We start from the raw sequence: 22,661 nt of genomic DNA, 5'->3' as shown, positions 1-22,661 counted from the left end.
AAATAAAAAACTTCTAAGCCTGCCTGGCATTATCCATAAAATACAAAGAAAAAGAAGAGCCCCTTTAGCAATGCTCTATGTTCAGTTTTAGGCAAAGGTATTCAGCATTTACAAATGAAAAATGTTCATGATTTGAAATTTTATCAGTGTCCCTGCTATAAACCACTCTAAGAAAAGACACTGTCTTGTTTCAAATGTTGGACCACTTCCAGTATCTGGCAAATTTTAACATGTATCCCTGGCTTGCCAAACATGAAAGCTAGCTGTCAAATTCCTCCCAGATATGATAAAGATGGCACTCAGGATTCAAACTCTCATTTATATAAAATAACACATACAAAAGGTTTTTAGACTTGATATGGCATGAAGTTTAAATTCTAGCCTGAAGCATCTTTGCTGTGAAACATTATTTTAAGTAGATAACCACAAGCAATTACTAAAGAATTAGAAATTTATGGGCTATAAAATCCACTCTTCACCCCCAGAATATTACCCAGCTCTGGACTAGAAGGTACGGGAATGGCAGCTGCTTGCTTGTATTTGTGATTTTAGAGAAACACTATCTGTGAACTGTGGACTTTATAAAGCAGTTGCTGACCTACAAACAAGCTGGATTGCTCGGTCCTAAATGAACTCCTTGAGACTTAAAATGATTACTAATCCATTAGCACTGATAATGCTGTTGCCAGAGTGACATCTTAGTCAAGCTCTCAAAGTCCGATTTTTGATGCATTTGTCTTTGTTTCACTTTCTATCCAACTCAGCAGATCATTAAATTTTATATCACTGAGCAGATTTGCATTTACCTGTGTTATAAAAAGAACCATCAACTAGATTTTCCCATTAAAGACTACTAAAGTGCCAGTTTAACTTATGTTTCTCAATCTTTTTATTAAAAAAAAAAAGACAAAATAGACTGATATTCATCTTCAAGAAGCAAAAATTACTCCTTAGCATATAAATTAAATACATTTTATAGTCCTTCCAGGGACTATAAATTTGCAAACAAACAAAATTAATGGTAAAATGGAGCAAAACACAGCTCTATGTTAGAATACTCAAAGAGATGTTTCATGGCACATAAATGCTTTATTTCAGTCCTTACCCAAATAACAACACATAGATGTATAATCTCAGCCTCCCAAATGCAGATCTTCACGTGCTTGCAATGGTTAAATTATAAATCAGCAGCAGCAGTAGCTGACTGAAGGCCTCCTTTCAGCAACAGTGCACTGCAGATAAGCCATATGGAACATGAAAAGTTTCCAAGTGCAGCAATCCATCTGCATAATATCCCTCATAATCTTTTAGAAGTTCTTTAGGAAAAATATTATCTCCTACTTAGAGTTTGCCAAGAAAAAAAAAAAATGGCTTAACTCTGATTAGAATTCATTTAATAAAAAGAATGGTGTTCTTTCGGTCTACCTGCCCATGTAGTATTGCAATTACAAATACTTTTAGTCCGGAATAGTTCCTTACAGCTTTAAAATTGGAAAGGAGAACTGTTTCAGAGTCTTGGTACTCGAGATAATTTAGTGTTATCAAAACAGTAATTGCAACACGAATGGCAACCATTCCCAAAGAAAATGTTTAGTAGATTCCAAGGATTTATGCTATTGCTAAAATACTGTTCACATGTAAGATTATGGGCACTGGCTACATCTCCCAGAACAAGCTCTAACACCTTGAATATTTGTACGGAACTGCCATCTTGTTTCACCAAAAACACCCCCCAAAAATAAGCAAGCTGAATAAGACAACTCAAAGCAGGTATTTGAAAACACCAGCTGAGATCAGTGTGTACAACAGGAAGCAGATAGCCTCCCCAAAAATAAGGAAACAGGCTACAAATATTACATCTCTGTTTTTACTGAACTAAAATAATGGGAATGTGAGACTTCCAGACACAGCTCTAATAATGTCACAATTCATGTTTCAAATACAGAACTTCTCAGTTATGTGTCAACACAATATATTTAACATGCTTTTTCCTGCATAGTCTCCATTTAGTGCAAATTATTCAAAAGCAAGAGCACCACTTTGAAGACTCTCCTGAGTTAATGTGAAAAGGGGTGGGAAATCAAAGGTGGGACCTTGAAAGGTAGAGAGAAAAGGCTGTACAGGAATCAGGGACCAAGAAATTTGAATAAGCTTTATCATGTAGTTCATGTCAACATTAGATAAAGACTGGCTCTGGAATGCTTGATTTTTTTTTTCTTTTTAAAAAGTCATTTTAATTAGCAAATACCAAATTTTAAGTTATTTGCAGGAAAGAGCGGGGCTTTATATGGTACCAGTTTTGTTACAGTTATAGAAGAGTTTACAGTGGGACAATATGTAAGAGCTTTGATCTAAAAAATCTTTACAACATTCCCAAAATATTTGGGAGTTTTTAATAAAAATGTATTATTCACTTCCTGATGAGATTACCTAGTATTTCCAGTAAAACGTAAAATTTATGTTAAAATTCATCCTACTGCAAATTTAACTAACTTGCCTAGCATTCCATAGCCTACACTATGACTTACAGGGCTCCCATATGAAATATCACATCCCTGATATGACATAAGATGTTCCAAAAAAACCTGGGTAAATCACTAAATGAACTGGATGTGTATTCATCTACAAGTATGGTGAAGAATGGTTTGTCACATGTCGTGTGTCACATGTCACAGGCTGTTAGGGTACTCAGAGGGCTGTACCACAGGAACTGCCACCACCAATATTTTCCTTCTTCAGGTGCAGCTGCACTCCAGGAGCAATTACCAAGGGAAGTGTTTTGTTCAGGTGAGTGCTGAGCGTCACAGCCCCCATGGCCACAGCAGCTGCAGCAAAACCCTGGCAGGGAACAAGCCACAGACTCCCTGAGCCCTCTGCTGCACAAGCACCATCAGCTCATGGCCCAAGGAGCAAGATTATTCAAAAGCAACAATTTTAAAATTGCAGACATGATGAGGTCCAAAATGCAGGGAGCAGTGAAGCAGTGGAGATGACCCTCCCCTCCTCTGGGCAGGTCATGTGAAACAGTGGCTGAGGAACAGAGATGATCAAGAAGCTGCACTGCTGCTGTCCCTCCTGCAAGGTGGTTAATCCCTGGCAGAAGACACGACCAAACCCACGAGCCTGAAGTCAAAAGATGGGATTACATTAAGTCTCCACTGAAATCAAGCCTACCACATAAAGAACAGCCCTTCATTTTGCTGTAGTTGCAGGAGATGCTTTGTTCTGGGTCTATTCTTTCCACGCACAGCTTGTGTAAAGTCACTCTCTCTTGATCAACAGATGCCATGGTCCTCACTTTGAAATTGCAAAGTAAAAATACACTTTTCTGTCACTACAGAATTTCAAAAGCACCAAATTCTGCAGCAACACAAGGACTGCAGAATACATGAGACCAGCACAGCTTGAAGAACTTGTTCATACAATAATTATGTCTTTGTGTGACTGCCTGCATGAACTCCAGCACTAACAAGCAATGAGCTGTTGCGGATTTTCTTGGAGTCAATTTTCAATCCTACTTAACACGATGTCTGCAGAACAGCTAAACCCAGAACTCAATCCTTGACAAGTGTTTCCCGAGCAGTGGGTGTGAGAACTGGACGTTGTGTGTCTGCTCTATAAATTTCAAAAATAAAAATATTCTCCTAACACAGAGGAGAAACAGTTGGAAAAACATGCTTTGCACAGCTGGGAAATAAAATCACGTTTCAGACAGAGGAGAATCCAATCCCTGCCTATTGCAGGGCTGATTCTGCAGAGATTTTTGGTAGACAAGAGCACACAAAAGCTCTGTACCAGTATTTGACACAGATTTAGGATTCTGGCCCTCCCAGCAGCACAGCCGCCAGAGGAGCATCCGATCCAATCTGAGATTGTAATGATGCACAGCCAAGTCAGCTGCCACTCAGTGATCAGCTTTTTCTGGTAATTTATTAAAAAATGAGAACATCACAGCAAATTTCAGTTCACAGCTTTAAAGTCACGTCACTGGTGTAACTGTGACAGGACTGGTGTAGGACAGAGAGCACCCTGAACTGCAGCTACAGAAAATCACTGCTGGCAATACAGCAGCCAAGTACAGTCGCTATTAGCAAGACTTGAGAAATTTCTATAAAAATATGCATTCTAGACAAACTTCAGATATGTATATGCTTTAAGTAGTGACTAAATCTGGAATTCATCAAAATGCAGAATACCAGCAGAGCATGATAAATTTAAAGCACCGGCACTGTTTTAAAGAGGTAGAAGAAATAATGTATTCTTAACCCTAAAACACTAAATTTATTCACTGTTTTAGATACAAGGGAAGTACAGCTTTAGATTATTTGCAGGCAAACCAAAGCTGCTTCAAAAAAAAATCTCAGTCTATCCTACTTCTGAAAATTCTTTATATATCAGCAATGAAGGAATGCAAAACATTAACTCGGAACAAAAACTTTTTGCCAGTACTGTCAGCTTGCTTAAAGTCACCGATAATTTTTTTTAAAAAATAAATAAATAAAGACGTATGTTAATCATCTGTACGGCCAAAGCAATTTCAGCACAGCCAAAGAATTAAAATATTGTTGAGTAAAACAGTATTACCAAATGCAAGACATGGAAAAATCAATAATAGTAAACAGGTCAAAAACAATACTGTGGGAATTCAGCACTGAATTTGATCTCGCAAACTAAAAAGAAAGAGAAGGGGAGAGAAATGAGAGACAAAGACACCATCAGAAAAGGCAACTGTTCTTTTCAGCACAAAATGCACAGTTGTCTTCTGTCACAGTACTGAAAATAAATATTTGCTCCCTTGACCACATTTTCAATTTTTCAAGGTAGGTGTTTTTTTCCTAAACCATGAATGGGAACTAAAATCTCTAGGTAGAGTCTGTTTGTAACTCAGATTTATAGCAAACACTTCTACTAAAAAAAAAAAAAATTCAAACCACTATACACAGACACATAAAAATATACGTGTATATATATATGTATGTATACATACTTATATATATATATATATAAGCTTTTGATGACTCATTCCAGACCACTTCAGTTTTCAAGCACTTTCCCTCTCTTTAAGGTAAGCTAAAAGAAAATTTTAGTCCTTAACCATATATAAATCCTCCTCAACCACCTCCTTAAAATGTCTCAAAGGTATTTGTGTGCCATCTCAAATTATTTGAAATGTTATATGCAGTATAATTACATTTACATAATCATTTAGCAAATCAAGCCCAATAATGCCTACATTTTCTCAGCATCATGGGCAGATTACCAAGTCTTTTCCTTCCTTCACTGAAATAATTTTTAAGCTTTTTCCTTCTTTTAAACATGCACCACTTATTCCCACAGTATTTGGAGACCAAATCAAGTGGTTTGAACTACAAATATACATAATACTACACCAATACATGTTCTTCTATCAGCCCAAAGCTTTTTTTTTTTATTCCCCCCAGGTTTTGCTCACTTCTGGCAGGTCTCCATCTATCAAATACGCAGGAATGCAAAAACAATGTTAACACATCACAGTGTCAGCCTCCCTCCAATCTCCAGTGTGTGTTTAACCATCAGCATTCCTGGTGCCACCTCACAGTTCTGTAAAGCTGTGCTGATATCTCACATAGATGTGGAGATTTTAGTCACATACATTCAGCATCGGTTTTCATTTTCTTGGTTGCAGGGCATTTTCTTTTTAAGAAGCAATTTTTAAACTTATGGTGTAGCCTATGTTATAAAACAAAGAAATAATTATTTTTTAAGAATTTGGCCCAGTTTCCACCATCTTACTATTTAGCTTTGAATAGCAAAATAGGGAAGCCCAAATTGCTTTGCAAATCCTTATCTAGATCGGATACACCAGGTATCTACCGAGGAAGGAAATAAGATCAATTAACTGAAGGTCATTCTCATCTAATTTTGTATGTGTACATCCAAGTATATATTTAGATACAATTCCCAGATCTTCGTTTTCATATGAAGTCAACCCAAATTTTAAAAAAAGGAAGCAATGAACCAATTCAAGTGCTACCAAAACAAACTACTACGCACCAACAACAGTTCAAAATACACATTGGTTATTCCCAGCCTGGAAAAGAAGCAATGCTGGGAGGTGGAGAAAGCTGGATGAAAAACAAAACCAGAGAGCTTTTGGTTTATAAACACAGTGTTTCAACACCAACTTTTCTGTTTATGCTCCCCACACTGTTACACTTGTCTCTTGGCATATGCTCCATCTGGCTGGGGAGATGCATCTGCTTCTTCCTGCTGCAGGCTCTCCACGTGCAGCTGAGCTCTCCGTGCTCACTCGGAGCCAGGAGCCAACAATCCCAACTCTGATCCCAGAGATGTTCCTGACTACAGAACGTGCACTGCTCCTCTAACAGCTCCATTAAAATTTTGTGAAAATGCAGAGATGAAATGTATTTTAATGCAAGAAAACAGCTGATTACAGCAGAAGATTAAACTGCCTTGTTGACCCTGCTGAAAGCAGCAGCAGGGTCATTTACCTGCTTTGCCTGAACTGTGACAAAACCACTCTCACACCAAGCCATCACAAATGTTACTCCCCATTACAGTCACCTATTCCCATGGTAAGGTATTTAATACAAACATCCAAATCATTTGCTGGAATTTATACTAGAGCAGTCCTTCCACAAGAATGAGTATGATTGCAATAATTACGTGCCATAGTTTAAGAGAGATTTTTTTTTGTACTTTCTAGTTATCATTTTTATGACAGATCGTTACCTATTTCAAGGACAGCTGTCACTATCTGGGGTATAACCTAAGCCTTATTCAGCACATTACACTACACTGAAAACAGCATTAAACTACAGAGCACAAGAGAGGCTCATTAACTGACACCCACCCGGAATTCTCCTGGGCACAGATGCCAACTGGGAAAGTAGGTCACATTTTACACAGGCTCCTAAAAATCAAATCACCTCAGCCTGATGAGGTGAGATGAGGAACAAGCAAAACCCACCATGGCCAAGTGTAGGTGAAATAAACCCTGGTTTACTGTATCAGTCAAGGAAAATTAAAACATGGAAAAAAGATAAAAAGCTGAGCTAAACAGGCGGGAAGAGCCATCTTCAGCCCTTGACTCCCGGAAGTGAGGCTGGGAGAGAGGGAACAACTGTGCAACTGCTGCTTTCTGAGGCCTTATTGAGGGGCAGAAGGACCCAAAATGGAAGTGCTATCTTATTGTAAGTAACCTGCAATAATCTCAATGTCCTGCACTAAAGACAATATACAGTGCCTCTTCATCTCCCTCTTTTTCTTTGGATTTAAAAACAATGAATGCTCAAAGTCTCAAATTGTCTTTTATACATTAAAACATTTTGTTGGCCATATGGATACAGAATCCTGATAAAACCTGAAATTCTTCCCATTTTATTCTGCAGAAATACTTCTTTCTTCAGGAAAAGTAATTACTTGTCAAGAATAATCTGTTACAGAAAAAAAGTCCATGAACATTAAAGCATCAAATGCTTTAACACCTACAGCAAGTCCTTCAAATCACAGACAGCACTTCAGCGTAACAATCTGCAACTGTGCCATTATGGGTTTGTAAAACCAAATGCACAATCCCAGTATTTCAAGAATTCAAAGCACACACTGAATAAAAATTTCACTCTTTTCAATACCTCTATATGGTACATCTATGCTGTGCAAGAGCACTACCTTACACTCCAGCAACCTCAGAAAAGAACAGGTATAGGACAGCAACAGATCATTCCCATCTACAATAACATGTTCAGCAAAAGACATAACTGCATGCATCAAAAAAAATTTCTAATATTCATTTAAGATGCCAGTGCTCTCACTCCCACTATGTTTTCACAAACATTCCAGCAGCAACAGAAGACACCAAGCTCTGGGCATATGAAAGCAATTCCTAAGCCAAAACTGAGCAGGAGACCGCTACAAAGGGAAGATGTCTCATTGATTTCACTTAATCATTTACAACATTTCTATCTACCCAGTAGTGGAAATAAATAGCAGCAGATTTGTTTCCTCCATTACACCACTTCTGAGTTGTATGGAATTACCTTTCCTTCTAGTCCAGAAAAACTCACCCTCCTGTCATGCACATCAGGACCACAGTGGCTCCACATAGTGAGCCTATGTCCCAATAAATGCCATTTGTCACATTCAAGGAGGTAAGTGAATTACTAAACTGAGATCTATACATTAGCTATAACTCCATAAAATATAATTATTTTTTATAATTCAGTTTAGTATGAATTTGACAGATTTTAGGTGCTTTGCTGCAGTAATTTTCATTTGTTAAAACAGAATTTCAATGTCATTACAAAAAAGAGAAGCCATTTTACATTGCTCTTTCAGCATGTTGCCAAAATGCTGGTGATGTCACTAAACATCTATCACACTCCAAGCACCTATCAATCCAGAAAGAAAAAACCCAAAAATATGTCACAACCAGGCTAAAGAGCACAGAGGGCTAATCTGAAGAGATAGAAAGCTGCATTCCTAAATTACACTGTATTTGAAAAATGGGAATAAAGTCCTGAATTCCACACTAGCATAAAACATGAAACCCAGATAAGAAAATGAGAAAGAATCTGCAGATGAGTCCTTGCATGTTCCTCCAGAGCACATCTGCCCTTGGGTGCTAAATGTGCTTTTAATGTACTTGTCAATGTAATGTATTGTACGGGGTCAAACACTTGACCCTGGTATAAAAACCCACCAACAAGAAGAACCCAGAAAAGCAGCCTTGCACAAAATTATTCTGGAAGAGGTCCTTAGTCTTTGTGATGTGAAGAAGCACCATTACCATGAGTCACAACACAGAGAGGCCCTGCATGCAGAACAAAACCCAGCTGAACTTGCATTCCTGTCTCAAACTCATGTGTCACCATCAAAAGCTCATTCTGCAGGAATTAGGTTTTCCCTTCCTCTCCAGTGGCTATCCCTTATTTATGCTAATCCACTGACTAAGCCTTCAACTCTTCATGCCTTGTATTATCCCTCTCTTTAGAACTCAATGCTGAAGACAGGAGTTGGGGAGGGTTTTTTTCTGATCATAAAAGACAGTTGACAAATTAGCAGAGAATCTTCTCAGAAAGAAATATAAAACATTTGTCTGTATCTCAGTTTTGTCAATCTGATTTTTTTGCTTGCACACTCATGTACAAGATCAGCTAGTACCATCCCTTTACTCTGATCCCCTTGGCAGTAGGCTCTTCAGCTATTCAAGGCTAATCATTATTCTGAAATCATTCCTAAAAAGCAAGGCATTTGTTCAGAAGACAACTTCAGAATTTAAATTAAACCCTTAAGTCAGCCACCTGTTTTGGTCTATTTACAGGACTACTGGAGACATGCTCTGAAAAGGAGTTACAGTACATCAAGGCTCCAATTGCCAAGAAAATCCTTGAATTCTACTGCACCCAATTTAGAAATTATGTACTGAAAAGAGTTTCTATTTAAAGCTCAAGCATTATAAAAGTAGATGAAACCAATACCTTGGAGTAAATATATTCATGTTATTCTATTACTGCAGAAACTGCAGTCGTTCTGCTGCTATTTTAATTGACAGTCACTGGACAACAAATTTAATTAAGTTCGTTTATTCCACAGATTGTCTTCTTTTGGCTTTTTTTATTTTTGGCTGAACAAGGGGCAGCAGAGGTGGTGTTCAAGATATGACTGGTGAAGTGGCTACTACCTCCAAGGAGAAAAAGGGCCAACTGTAATTGTCTGTTAGGCTGAGGGCACTCTTCTGACCTTTCTCTCCCACTCAGTCGATTTTTTCTCCCCATTAAAACCTTGAACATTTCTCCCCCTCCTTCCCCAGAAAAACAACCATTTTTCACACCTCTATTTCCATTGCCAAATGTGATTGAAATCAAACATGTTTCCCAGAAACTGGCAGGGGGTGGAGGGCAGATGGGAAAACAACATGGCTGTAAAGACAAGTTATTGCCTTAGAGAAACCCAACTAAAAGCAGTAGTTTAGATTTTTGTAACATGGTATTAAATAACTTTAAAGCATTTGATTAAAATATCTTAACATGCTCTAGGTTGCTCAGTGTTTTAATTATTAAGGAGATAAGAAGACTGATGCGTCTTCTCAAATTGTTACCTCAACGATATCTGAGTTGGTTCTGCTTTCATGGGGCTCGTTGTATTCTGTGTATTTTAGTAGAACTTTGTCCATGTCAGTGCTGGCATACTGAAAGAGTTTGTTAGAGCTGTTAAAAATGATGAGTGCTATTTCACAGTCACAGAGCACACTCAACTCATAGGCCTTCTTCATTAATCCAAACTTCCTCTTTGTAAAGGTGACCTAGAGAAGAAAGAATAATGATTGATTTATTTTTTTAAAACACATGATAAGGGTTTGAAGGAAAATAATTAAGGTATACACTGATTGAGCCTACACCATTTACTCCTACTGTAATATGCAGCTTAACACAAGAACTGCCTATATTATCTGGTGCCAATTTTAGGGCCCTATGTTTTCTATTAGAATAAGTTAAATAATTACAAAATACCTTCAACTCTTCCACTGGTAAATAACTACCAAGGAGAGTTAAATTTTAGTTACAGTTTTAGTTAGAATAGGATAATTTAGCTTTATTTCCTCTGTTCAATAGACTGACTTTCCAGGTTTCACAATATTTTCTTCTGTGGTACTCCCAACCTTAATTATAATAAAATAAAAAAACAGAACAATCAATGGAAGTAACACTTACTATGCACTATGATTTCTAATTATGTAAAGCTAAGAAATATTGCTATTTTGTTGCTATTAAGTCATCTAATCAGATTAACTTATAATTTGACTTGTTTTTTGCCACTTGGAAACATCAGGAAACAATTGTTCTGTCCAGTTAGAACTGCTGTGGGGAAACAAATCCATTACAGACCATGACACAGGAGCATCTGCCCATCAGGGAAGGAGGAAAGGGTTATGAAAATTACCATCAGTTATGATTTTTAAAAAGTTTTAAAAATCTCCTTTCAAAGGCAGCAGCCAAGGATATCAAAGTGTCAATGCATTTGACATCCCCCTATTACAATTCCAAGCACAAGCCTCTGTGACAGGTGAGGGATCCACATGCCCCATGTCCCACAGACAACACTCAATGAGCTTTTGCAAGAGAGGAATGAAGTAAGACACAAGAAACAATCAAACCTGTTTTCTGAGTGTCTGTAGTTTAATTACCAAGCTGTACAGCAAGTTTTTGGGAAAATGGATGGGAAACTTCTTCTCTATGTACGCACCTGAAGGCTTTTTTCTCCTCATTGTCTCACACATATTACTTTTTAATACCATTAATAATACAAAGTATATCCTATTCTTCCCACCACATTAACAGTCTCAGAGGATACACAGCTGCTGCTCTTCTGACACTTAAAAGGTTATTATCTGAGTATGAGCAGGTATAGAGAGGTACTACTGCTTAGTGTTTGTCAGGAAAATGGCATTATAAACAAGATGTGTGTGTGCTGTGTCACATGGAGAAGTCCTCAGACAAAAGAATGAAGGTTTACTGCCACTGAGGACCAGCAGGATCCTGGACAAGAGCTCTCCATTTCTTTTCTGGAATTTTATCTATTTCATCTTTTGTAAGGCTGCTTCACTCGTGAGATTCTCAGCTGGCATCAACTTTTCTCTGGGTGTTTGGACAGTGCTTAGCACAAACCCCTCTACCACAGCACGCTGAGCCTTTCTACAATGCACACAGATTATTTTAAACTCAGTTTTCATTTCAGAACCCAAAAGCAGTCTTAGTTCTCTAAATTCCTCTCTTTTCCCCTTCCATTTAGGACCACGCCAACCTCAAAAAATATTTTTCTTTATTGAAGGTAAATAATTTCCCCAGCGCTATTTTAACATAGCAAGGAAAAAAAATGGGTGAGGAGGAGACAGCAAAGGCAACAAGATTGAGCTCCTTTGATATCTAATTTACTGTGCTGGATTCTCTTCAGCTTAATGAAGATAAATGTCCTACAGCTCATTCAAGAAGATAAAGCTGCTTAATTAATAATACAATGACAGTCTCATGACAATCATAATCCCCCTGAGGAATGGTCTATATATTCTGTTTTGAGCTCACATACAATCCCATCAGAAATATGATGCTTCTGACAAAACAGTTTTTCTTCCCACACAAGTTACATGAACTTGCTTTGCAGGCAAAGCTCTGTCCCATTCTAATTACATTTTCAAACAAAGAAAATCTAAACCTCAAACTGAACACCCAATCAAGGACATCACAGGCATGTCCATGAGTGACCTACTCACCAGCTATACGTGCCATAGAAAAACTGACAGGACACAACTGAACTACACTTTCTGTTCAAAACAAACCCTGAATGCCCTCCTTATCTGGATCAAAAAAAAAAAAAAAAGTCAAAGTAAATATCTTATAAATGCCCAGTGCATCAGGGCATTCTAATGTGTTAAAATTCTCTTTCCTGGCTACCAAAACCACAGGACACCAGTGGGGATGAAAGCCAAAGATACCTCTACATATAAAAATTAAGATTCCACTAACAAAAACTATTTAATCGCTTTAAAACCTTGTAAAATCAAGATGCAATGTGTTTTCATCTGTGTTTCCAAAGAAAAAGGATAAAGCAAGCCTAATTCTACATTTAAGTTAGAGCTTAAATCCTCTTCCTCATCACTAAATAGCCCAAAAAGGTGCTAGCCAAAAACCTGCCAGAAACAAAACTAGAATTTCATCTCCCTATTTTGCTTCAGTCACAGCAATGGTCTAAGTGGTCTAAAATTTTATACAAATGCACTGATTCTCTTCCTCTCCATTGTTTCAATCTGAACAATGGGATGGGGAGTCAAAAGAAAAAAAAAAATTTCTCCTGGGGGAAAAAAAAAAAAAACACCTCACCAAAGTCAGGGTAGAAGTGCAAGCTATTTGTTTCTCAAGCAGAACAAAACCAAGGTTGCCCAATCTAATCCAAATTAATTTTAAAAAAGGAGTAATTGGGATCAATTTCCATCTCCTCCATGTGCTTTAAGTTGTAGAGCAAGAGCTGAAAAGAACTGAAGTCATTAATTCATCTACTTTTACTACGTGTACTTAAGACATTTATCTACATCAAACATAAAGTCACTGGGTGATTAAAGCAGTTCAAACACAATACTTGGCTTTCTCCCAAACTCCAATAATACTTTTCTTGCTATATATAGACTTCTCAGAGTTTACATTGCTTTAAAGTGACACAGGGAGAAAAACAATCTTGATTTCACCAACAAAACAATGGGCTCTGAGCTGATGTGTCAGCAGCAAGAGAGTCCCATGGAATTCTGACATTGCCCCAACGTCAAGCTGCTGCTCAGAAGTTAAAAAAGGAAATCAAACAGCAGGAAGGGAACAGAACAAAACAGCAGCACACCACTATACAAGTCCGTATTTTGCCTGCACCCTGAATTCTGGGGCACTTGGCCATCAGAAGTCATGGAGCAATACTCCAAAAGGTTCAAGGAAAAGGAGCAAGAAGTATGAAACAAATTCTGTATTAAAACAACTGAGCAATCAAGGCAGCTATAGCCTGAAAAAACTTACTTAAAGAGAAAATAAGCAAGTGTGGACAGACTCTAGATTGGAAGTCATTGCTGGCTCTTCCATACAAGAGATAATAATTGACAGAACCATGACAAAGGGCAAAGAGAATGGTGTTTCTTGAAACAACAGGCAACAGACCGATAGGAAATTCTAGACAAAAAATGTTGTAAATGCTGCAACATTATAAGGGCTCAAAGGATAACTGAACTTTCCTGGTGGGGGGTGGGGAAAACAAACAAAAAAAAACCCATTAATGGTTACTAAATATACGGAAACCACATCCAGCTCAGGAAATCCCTGAGCTAAGAATAGTTAAAAGCTGGAAGAGGATTACAGGGCTGTGTACATGTGCATCTCCAGCCCACACGGATTTGCTCATGACCATCACTGGACAAAGGATGTTGGCCAGCAGCACCTTTGGCCTCAGCCACCAGCACTGCTCTTAAAGATCTTAATGTAGTAAGAACATTCCTCTAATAATTTGCCTTAAAAATGACAGCTTCCAGTTATCCCACTATATATGTCAGTATCCAACTAAGATTTTATTTTGCATCTCATGTAGCAATTCAGAAATTAAAAGGAAGCATTACTGCAAGAGTCATCAACTTTTGGTACTTTTCAAGTTAACAGGGCACCTCTCTGTTAGGGCACAAGCAGCCAAGTGAGCAGCTTTCCCTGAAACATTCATTTTGAGCCCTCTTCCCCCCTTCTGACTGACAATTTTTAAAGACTGTTGTAGCAAACAGCTCTTACAAGAAATATAAATCGATGCTTTTAAATGGAATGTTAACAGAATTTGTTACTGTATCCAAAGGACTGAGGATACTGCCCACAGCTACCTCAAATTCCTCTGCTGAAGTGCTACAGAAAATACCTTTACTAGATCCTTCCTGAATTTCTCATCCTTTCTCTCCCTCCAGGAGTAAGTGCTCCCAGTAGTTATCAGATCATGCCATGTGTCTATTTAAACACCCCTCCACTCTACTGCTAGCACAGTAGGGCGCCATTTAAATAGAAACAGCAATTTAAAATTTTAAGTAATAAGAGTTATTACTTATAAATAACATTTTTTCCTCAAACACTCATAAAATCATTGAGGTTTCTTATTCATATTCCAGCAAGGGCACCTGTGGATATACGAAGACAAAGCTCAGCTTTAGAACAGTGAATTAGGATGAATGTATTCAAACTTTGCATTAATTTTTAGGATTACTGATGGGCCTGTTCGTGCAGACTTCTTGTTTCTCACCTGCCTATTCCGTTCATCCATTATTCTCGTGATCTGTATTTTCTTTCTCCCCATTTTCGCCTCTTCTTTCTTTTGTTTAGCAATCCAGAAATAAACTAATCCAAGAAATGTCCCTCTTCAGTGTTCTAACACATGATACAGTTTTCTTTTACTTTGTCTTCAGCTTGAGAAACGGTTCCTACTTCTTCTTATAAGCACCTAAAAAAAATCGAAAATATTAATGTACAAATTACTAAGAAGGAAGTATCATTAAAAACCCATAGAGCCAAAAAATATGTGCATCACGAAATTTCTGCGAGAAATCAAGTGTTTTCATTAGTAAAGTATTACACTACACACTGTCTTCTAATTAAACTCCCACTGGTTTGCTGCATTCTACATACAAACTACAGACTTAAAATGACCAATAATTTCACACCCTTCCAACTGAATGCCTCAAAAATACAATTATCAAAGGGGTGGTGCTCATCACTCTAAGCTTTAGGCCTTTAGTTATCTGAGGTTTCACACATTTGCAAGTTTTGGTAAACTCCATTCAATATTTTAGGAAATCTTATAAAGAAACATTTTATGTTGCTTGGTTTCTCTTAAAACTTTCACAAATTAAAAATTATCACAAAAATAACAAAACAAAGCCATGAAAATATCAAGTTTCTGATCCTAAGCCAAATTACATCTCCTTTTGTGAGCCAATTCTTGGGGCTCCATTGGGAAACAAGAGGGAGCAGGAAAGAGGGAATCTCCCTACTAAAAAGAGACCAGAGAAAACAGTTTTGCAACAAAACTATTTCATGGTTACCAGGACACCAAGGAAGACCTGAGACCTGACAGAGTTCCTCTCTCCCCAATAACCTGTAAGTGCCACATCTGCCAATACCCATTTGCAGCCCAGCACCGTTTCATTGTTGTATTGTTCACCAGGAGAAATGTGAAGGAAACTTGAAAAGCCAGAGTGTCATCAGATTTAAATCCGCATTGAACTACCTGATATTTAACAAACTTCAAATGTATTTCCAGTTAAAAAACTGCTAAGCCATACTCTAGACATACTGCTTGAATTGTAGGATAACATTCATTCAAGAAAGCTGGAGAAAAATTTAAATTAAATGGCTTCTAGAACATGAAGTATATACTAGAATATATAAACATGAAATAGGTACAACGTATTTACCTTATTATCACCTAATACTCATTCAAAGGGGTAAAACCAGCCCCAGTATTAGCTGATAACAGAGGTCTAGCTTCCCAATCCAAAACATCTTCTGAAGTAAAGCCTTGCATATTTTAATCTGGGTGTCACCATGCCATATCCTTGAGGCCATGTGTAGAAAGTGGTGCAACCACATCACCATCAGACAGTTAATGAGCAGAGACAGCAAAGGCGATTAGTCACAGGCTACACTTCACAATACATTCAATTTACACCGAGGAAACAGACATGATGTTCTTGGGAGGAAAAAAACAGAGGTGGAGGAACATCACAAAATGAAGGGATGTCATTTTCTATTTACCTGACAGCAACAAAGGACTGCTTTAAAAAAACATCACAAAATGCCCAAGAATATTTAGAAATACTATTTCATGAAATTTAAATTAAAACAACACTTACACAGTATGATGTCCACTGGTCTAAAGGATATGCACTAAACACTGTCTATAAAGCAAAACATTTGAAAACATCCATCAACACTGCACTGCTTTTGTTTTCTTCATGAAAAAGGATTTCTTCCAAGGTGCTGCTAAGAAGATAATTAATAGATAGTGAAGACCAGATGAAGCAGCCTCTACACAACCAACAGCACCCAGGGAATATCTTCCAGGGAAACAACAGTTGGCATATCAATTTATCCCACTTTTCTTTCAGAAGAATTTCTCAGCTCATGCTATGATCACACATTAAATTTAGTTCTGGAAAAATCTGGTTGCATCCCTTGAACATACTTAATCAAAGGATCTCTAACCAACTCTTAGAATTTGTTTTCTCCTTCATGTGTGGCTTCATTTTTTAAATCTACCATTTGAAATATGTATTATTGAAACAATTCTCTGAATACAGAATTACCAGAATTACTCTGCTTTTAAAGCCCTCCCTCAATCATCACCAGTACGCAGAAATGGCCATCACAAGAGGCCAAAGATCCATCTGGTGCAGCATGTTATCTGTGGCTCCTAGCAGATATCACTAGGATGGCCAAGGAAGAACAGAGGAATAGAGTAATAAAAATATAAACCACATATTAAGTGGGTTTTTAATCAGGAACTTCTGAAGTCTATCTGCCTCCTGTGACATATACTAAAAAGCAAATCTATGCAGTGAATAAAATAAGGAACTCTGGGGAAAAGGGAGAAAGGAAGATAAATATGATGTGGGATGATATAAGTACTAAAGAACACAAAATAAGAGATGCACAAATGTTTTGTATGAGCTAATGGAAGGCACAGTAGCAGGGAAACTCTGTTATCTGCTCTGTGTACTGTCACACAAAGGGAAATGGGAAACAGTAATTTTCACCAACACTCTGTTATAGCTTTGGGGTGTCATTTCAGGTCTTTTACAATGCTTATGCTCTATAAGGCATAAAAACATCAAGCTATTCTCCATTTATCACAGTTCACTGTTCCCTCCCGTCTCAGGTCTGACTTTCTTCAATCTTCAATACTTGTATCACTTAGGAAACCCCAATTCCTGTCTGCCTGTGTGTCCAGCCCGGTCCAGGCTCTCCTCCCTCTCCCACAGGTTGCTATGGACACCAGAAGCTGCCCTGGAATCGCATTTTCCAAAGGCAGCCCAGCTCCGGGATGCAGCATCCCTGCCATTCTGAAGTCCCACTCAAGGTGATTTTTCAAAGCTCAGAACTCAAACAGAAGTTTGGCTTGAGCTCAGGGCAGAAAGGATCTTGACACAGCTGTAAAATCAGAGAAAACTGTGCAGTAAAAAGGCACTTTCCATGCATGCTCAGAACATCCCAATGGGAAATTACTACCAAGTGACAAAGGCACATTAAACAAAATAATTAGAGTAAGAAGAGAAAAAGAAGGAAAAAATCCCACATGCTTCATGTTGAGCTTCAAATGGGAAATAATGTCAGCTTGCAATAAAGGCAAGAAAAATTATATTGGTCCTGTCCAGGTAATAGTCTCTCTATTCGTTTAAAAGTAAATTATTCCAAATTTTCTGGATTTATTCTCTTCCCCAAAACATGTGAAAACTGCACACTAATTACTGACAGACAACAGAACTACACGCAGAAACATACCCTCACAACTGCACATCTTCAGAAGCTCATCTGATTTGGTTGCCAAGATTGCTTTCAGTTTCACAGATTGTTGAGAGAGATGTAACTTTAAAGCAAGGAAACTGTATTTGACCTATTTAAAAAGATTCTTTCAATGGCTCAGTGGAAACACATTATATCTGTGCAAAACTGCACAAGGTCTGGAAGCCTCCTGGCAGAACAGGTTAGGAAAAACTGTGTCAGAATCATACTCCTTCCATTTAATTTCCTTTTCTTTCCCTCTGACTCTGTTTTCTTGAAACTTCCATTTCACCACCATGGTTACAGGTTACATCTGACAGTCCCGTCTCCTCACGGCTCATTTACTGCAATGCACACAAAGGAACGAGTGTCCTGACGTCAGAGCATTTGCATGAAAACACAGATCTGCAGAGATGCATCTTCCACGAGCCTTGGCTATGGCTTACTAAATAGCAGAGAGTAGTTTTGACTAAACCAAGATTAATAGGTCTTTTTCTAGTCTTAAAGGAGCCTGTGCAGGTGTTTTTGTCGATATGGCCCCTCAGCATGAACTGGTGAGCACAGACTGATCACAGAAGAACTGCACTTGCTGGTTATTCTGACGTTTTGCACACTCACATCAGCAGAATATAAAAATTCTCATTCACAGCAACACGGAGATGAGCCCCACCACGTGTAGGCTGCTGCACACCCACAAGGCAGATCACACAGAGTATCTCATTTTTCCACAGTACTAATAATGGACAAATGTCAGTGTCCTCTCTCCCTGCCCCACAGCACTGAGTAGAAGTAGCTAGGAAAAGAAAAGGAGTCAAATAATGTCTTCAGCAAAGTAATTTAACTAAAGGTTAAAGGGCTGTGTGGAACACGGCCAAACATGATTCTCAGACTCCATTTCACTGTCCAGAAGTGAGAAAGAAGAACATTTTCTCATTCAGCACTTCAAAGAGATGCAAACCATATAAAGTAAGTACCCAACTGCAAACACCTTTTTTTCTAACTCCCATACTAATTACACAAAACATGTTCACTCAGATATGACTGCACTGACACATGGTGAGGTCCATGGGATGTCATCTCTGTGCTCTGGACATTCCGCCAGCCCTGCTCCAAAACTCAGTGCTACCACCTGGAAGCTAAATTTGAAAATTAAAATTCCCAGCAAAGGGATTTTTCCATACCTTTATGTCTGCACTTAACAGAGGCACACTCAGATCCTTGCTGGGGTTTTTGCAGAGGTGTGCCAAACCAGTACCAAAGCAGTTTCTCCAGCCACATTTCTATAGCCCTGTCACCATACATTGCTGTAAGTAATGTCAGATAGAACTGTTAAACAATCACACGGCACCCTTCCAAAACCAGGGTACATGCTGTCATTTATCTCTCCCTACTTGCTGAACCACAATCCTAGGAAATAAATCTTTTTTTCATCCTGAGTTTAGAAGCCATTCTTCTCCATCCAAGCAGAGCCTCACAGTAAATGAGAGTGGCCTCACAGCTTCAAGGTCCTCAGCCACCAAGTGATACACAAGCATTGTTATAAAACAATAATACAACCCTTAGCCAAAATTACTTTTTTTTTTTAAGTGGGACAATGTAAAAAACAGGAAGCCATAAACAATTCTTTATTGATATTCAGGTTTTATGCATCATAAAATACTTGTTTCTTTCAGTTGGGAAGAATAACACACATCTCTGGTACAAGACAATTTAAATAAATTGTATTTTTAAGATTTGTGGAGTTTTGTAACCTAACACGGTCCTCATCTTCCACACAAACATCAAATCTATTTTTGAGCTCCTAGTTTGTAAGCAACAGAGCTTTTCAAATTATGTTTTGAATGTATTAGAAAAGATCATGAAGTATTTCCAAAAAATATCCTTACTGAAGAACTGCACCTTCCAAGGGCTACTTAAATCTACCGTTGCTGGAAAAGGCCCTTTCTGCCATTTCCTCCATGCATTCAGTCCTGCCTAAGATGAAGTGGAAGAACTCCATTTTCTTGCACACAGAACTACAGAAATCTGAACTGTATCAAAAATGAACTAAGATTCAAATGTCTGTTTTAAAAACAAGTTTTATTACTCCTAGAATGCACTTTTAAGTTAAGATTTTCCTGACCTGACAGACCAGTTTTCCAGAACTATCAGCATCACCTGTGACAGCACTTGCACTTCTAGACAATGTGACAAATGTGGCCTTGCCCAGGATCAGGAACAGCCAGGAATTCTGCTCTGGTTAGTTACTGTCAATTAAATGTTAAGATTTAATAATACTCAATACTCTGACTATATACTTTTTCTTGGCCTACTCTTCAGACCAAAAAATCTCTATAATCCCATTCTGAGTATTTATATTTTATACTCCCTAGTACCAAAGCAGCCATAATCAAGTTATATATATATTTACTACATCTTTGCAAGTAACACTAAATTTTATTTTATTATTCCCATCCGTAACTTCAGTATTTTCTAAACTAATTTATCCTTGCACTCTCAAAAATACTTTAGAACATAACTAGAAAATAAGATCTGGAAACTGCTGAGCTAACAGTGGAGAAAGACTACAGTAAGAGAACTAAACTTTCAATACTGGATTAAAATCCAATTTTAGATACAAGCAGAATATAAAATCTTAAGTAATCACAAGAATTCTACTGCCAGACTCCTACAAACAGATTAAGAAAATAACTGCATGACTGAATAGCTGTCTGGAAAACATGCTCCAGAGAGTTTCTCAAGAAACTTGCTCCTAATTTATCATGTAATTTGTTGAAAGAAGTGCCTTTTCCACGGTATACAAAAATAGCCACAAACAAAGATGATTCAGGACACTGTTAACAAAACAAACCCCAATATGTAAAAGCTGGGGCCAAAAGGACTGATTTCCTACTGAATGAACCAGGGCTTTTAAACAACTGTGTCAGTTTGATCACAATTTTAGAACTTTTGATCAGCTAAATTCTCCCGGTTTTTTTTCCATTTACAACTGTTGGAAAATTAATGAACTAGATGCAGAAATCTAAACTTAAGTTTGGATATGATTGCTCCATAACAGAAGAGCATTTGCAGGTATTTAATTAGTGTAAAACTGATGTTTGACAGCTTTCACAATGACAAGCTCAAAGTGCAACTCAAAGCATTTAAACCCAGCTTTTAACCCCATAGACATCTGTACATTATAAGCCACAGAAGCAAGGTTTCTTTCCTGAAGCAAAATATACATATAAAACACATTAAATGTTTCTCAAGATCAAAAGCATTTGCTTCATTCTTATCAGGAATTTGTAATGACTGTGGAACTTAACTACCATGTGGCCAAAAAATGGCACAGAGCCACATCTGTGTTATTACAACTCCTCTTGGGCTCAAACGAAGGGAGCCACCAGAGGAACCTTCCCAAATTCAACCTTCTGCTAAGAACATGTCTGCCAGAGATGGCTTTAAATTATACAACACTTGACCCACAACTAAAAGCTGCCACAAAACAGCACTCTTTTGTACAGGAGACCCCGTGAAATTTATTTTTTATCTTCGTCTTGGGATGGGGATCACCAAAACCTTGCTGTTGTTCTCAGCAGGGAAAATAAATTTCATGGTTTAAAAGCAGCCTAATAATGACTGGGAAAGAGTCAGCTGAACAAGACATCTTCAGACAGCACTGATCGTTAACTAAACAACAAACAACTAATAGTGTGATCAATTAAAATATTAATTATCTTTTTTTTCTTCATCTTACAATAAGAGAGAATAAAATACATATACAGTACTGTTCAGTTGCCTATTAATATATTTACCAACCAGAATGGAACTTTCTGGTTTTGCAACATCTTTATACTTCATTAATCTTCTTCAGGCTCACTGATGCATCTTTAGATAACACTTAACATACCGTTAAGACATAGCTTTAAGAAAAAATATTGTCATTGTGAAATCTCTTTCCAGAAGTCTTCATATTTCATCAGTTACAGCAGTGACACTCAAGCTTTAATTACTGCTACCTTGGCTCATTACCTCTCCCATCTCAATTTAACTTTATCAATAGATCAGAGAATACAGATAATCTGATTTTGCATAGCAACATGCATTTGGCAAAGGTGTAGCTCATTATCGCCGAGTTCTCACAATGGCTCTGCCCCACTTGTCACATCTCTGTTTATCTCTATGGCAATCAGCAGAGCACACAGAGCACTGCCCTCCTCAGAGCTACTGACTGTACACAGACAGGAGATGTTTCACAGTTCCTGGAACAGAATTCAGCTGCAAAGTCCTAAATTCACCTGGTCAGATTTCTGTGAAATTCTAGATAAGATGCATCACTTTATATATATATATATATTTGGTTTTTTGAGTTTTTTTGGTCTATGTGGTCACTAATCGTTTTCATCCCTTTGTAGATAATGAATTTAAAGGTTTGCTCTGTTCCTTTTTTTAACATGGTTATGCCATGCTGCATTCAATGGATGGAGCGTTTTAAACATAAGCAACAATATGTTAAACAAAACTTAAATTAAGGTTCCTGGCATTTCTATATAGAAAACCTTACCCACACAGAGCACTGTTGTTCCTTTTGTCTCTGAGAACATGATTTAAGTAGATCAT

At 37.7% G+C, this 22,661-nt stretch overlaps 1 protein-coding gene across 7 annotated transcripts in view; it reads right to left on the bottom strand.

The window, feature by feature from the left end:
* Nucleotides 1-22,661, bottom strand: part of MEF2A (myocyte enhancer factor 2A) — an 81,347-nt gene that overhangs the window by 32,869 nt on the left and 25,817 nt on the right. For all 7 annotated transcript variants that reach the window (XM_012578078.5, XM_030281661.4, XM_030281662.4 and 4 more), the window contains exons 2-3: nucleotides 14,803-15,000; nucleotides 10,100-10,303 (exon numbers count right to left, since the gene is read on the bottom strand). In XM_012578078.5, coding sequence (XP_012433532.1) covers nucleotides 10,100-10,303; nucleotides 14,803-14,856 — 258 coding nt within the window. In that variant the 5' untranslated portion in view covers nucleotides 14,857-15,000. The remainder of the gene's footprint in view (nucleotides 1-10,099; nucleotides 10,304-14,802; nucleotides 15,001-22,661) is intronic.

Source organism: Taeniopygia guttata, chromosome 10, assembly GCF_048771995.1.
Source record: "Taeniopygia guttata chromosome 10, bTaeGut7.mat, whole genome shotgun sequence".
In the NCBI taxonomy this organism is placed as follows: Eukaryota; Metazoa; Chordata; class Aves; order Passeriformes; family Estrildidae; genus Taeniopygia; species Taeniopygia guttata.
The sequence above is the reverse complement of the archived record's forward strand: the minus strand, read 5'-3'. Positions and strand labels throughout refer to the sequence as shown.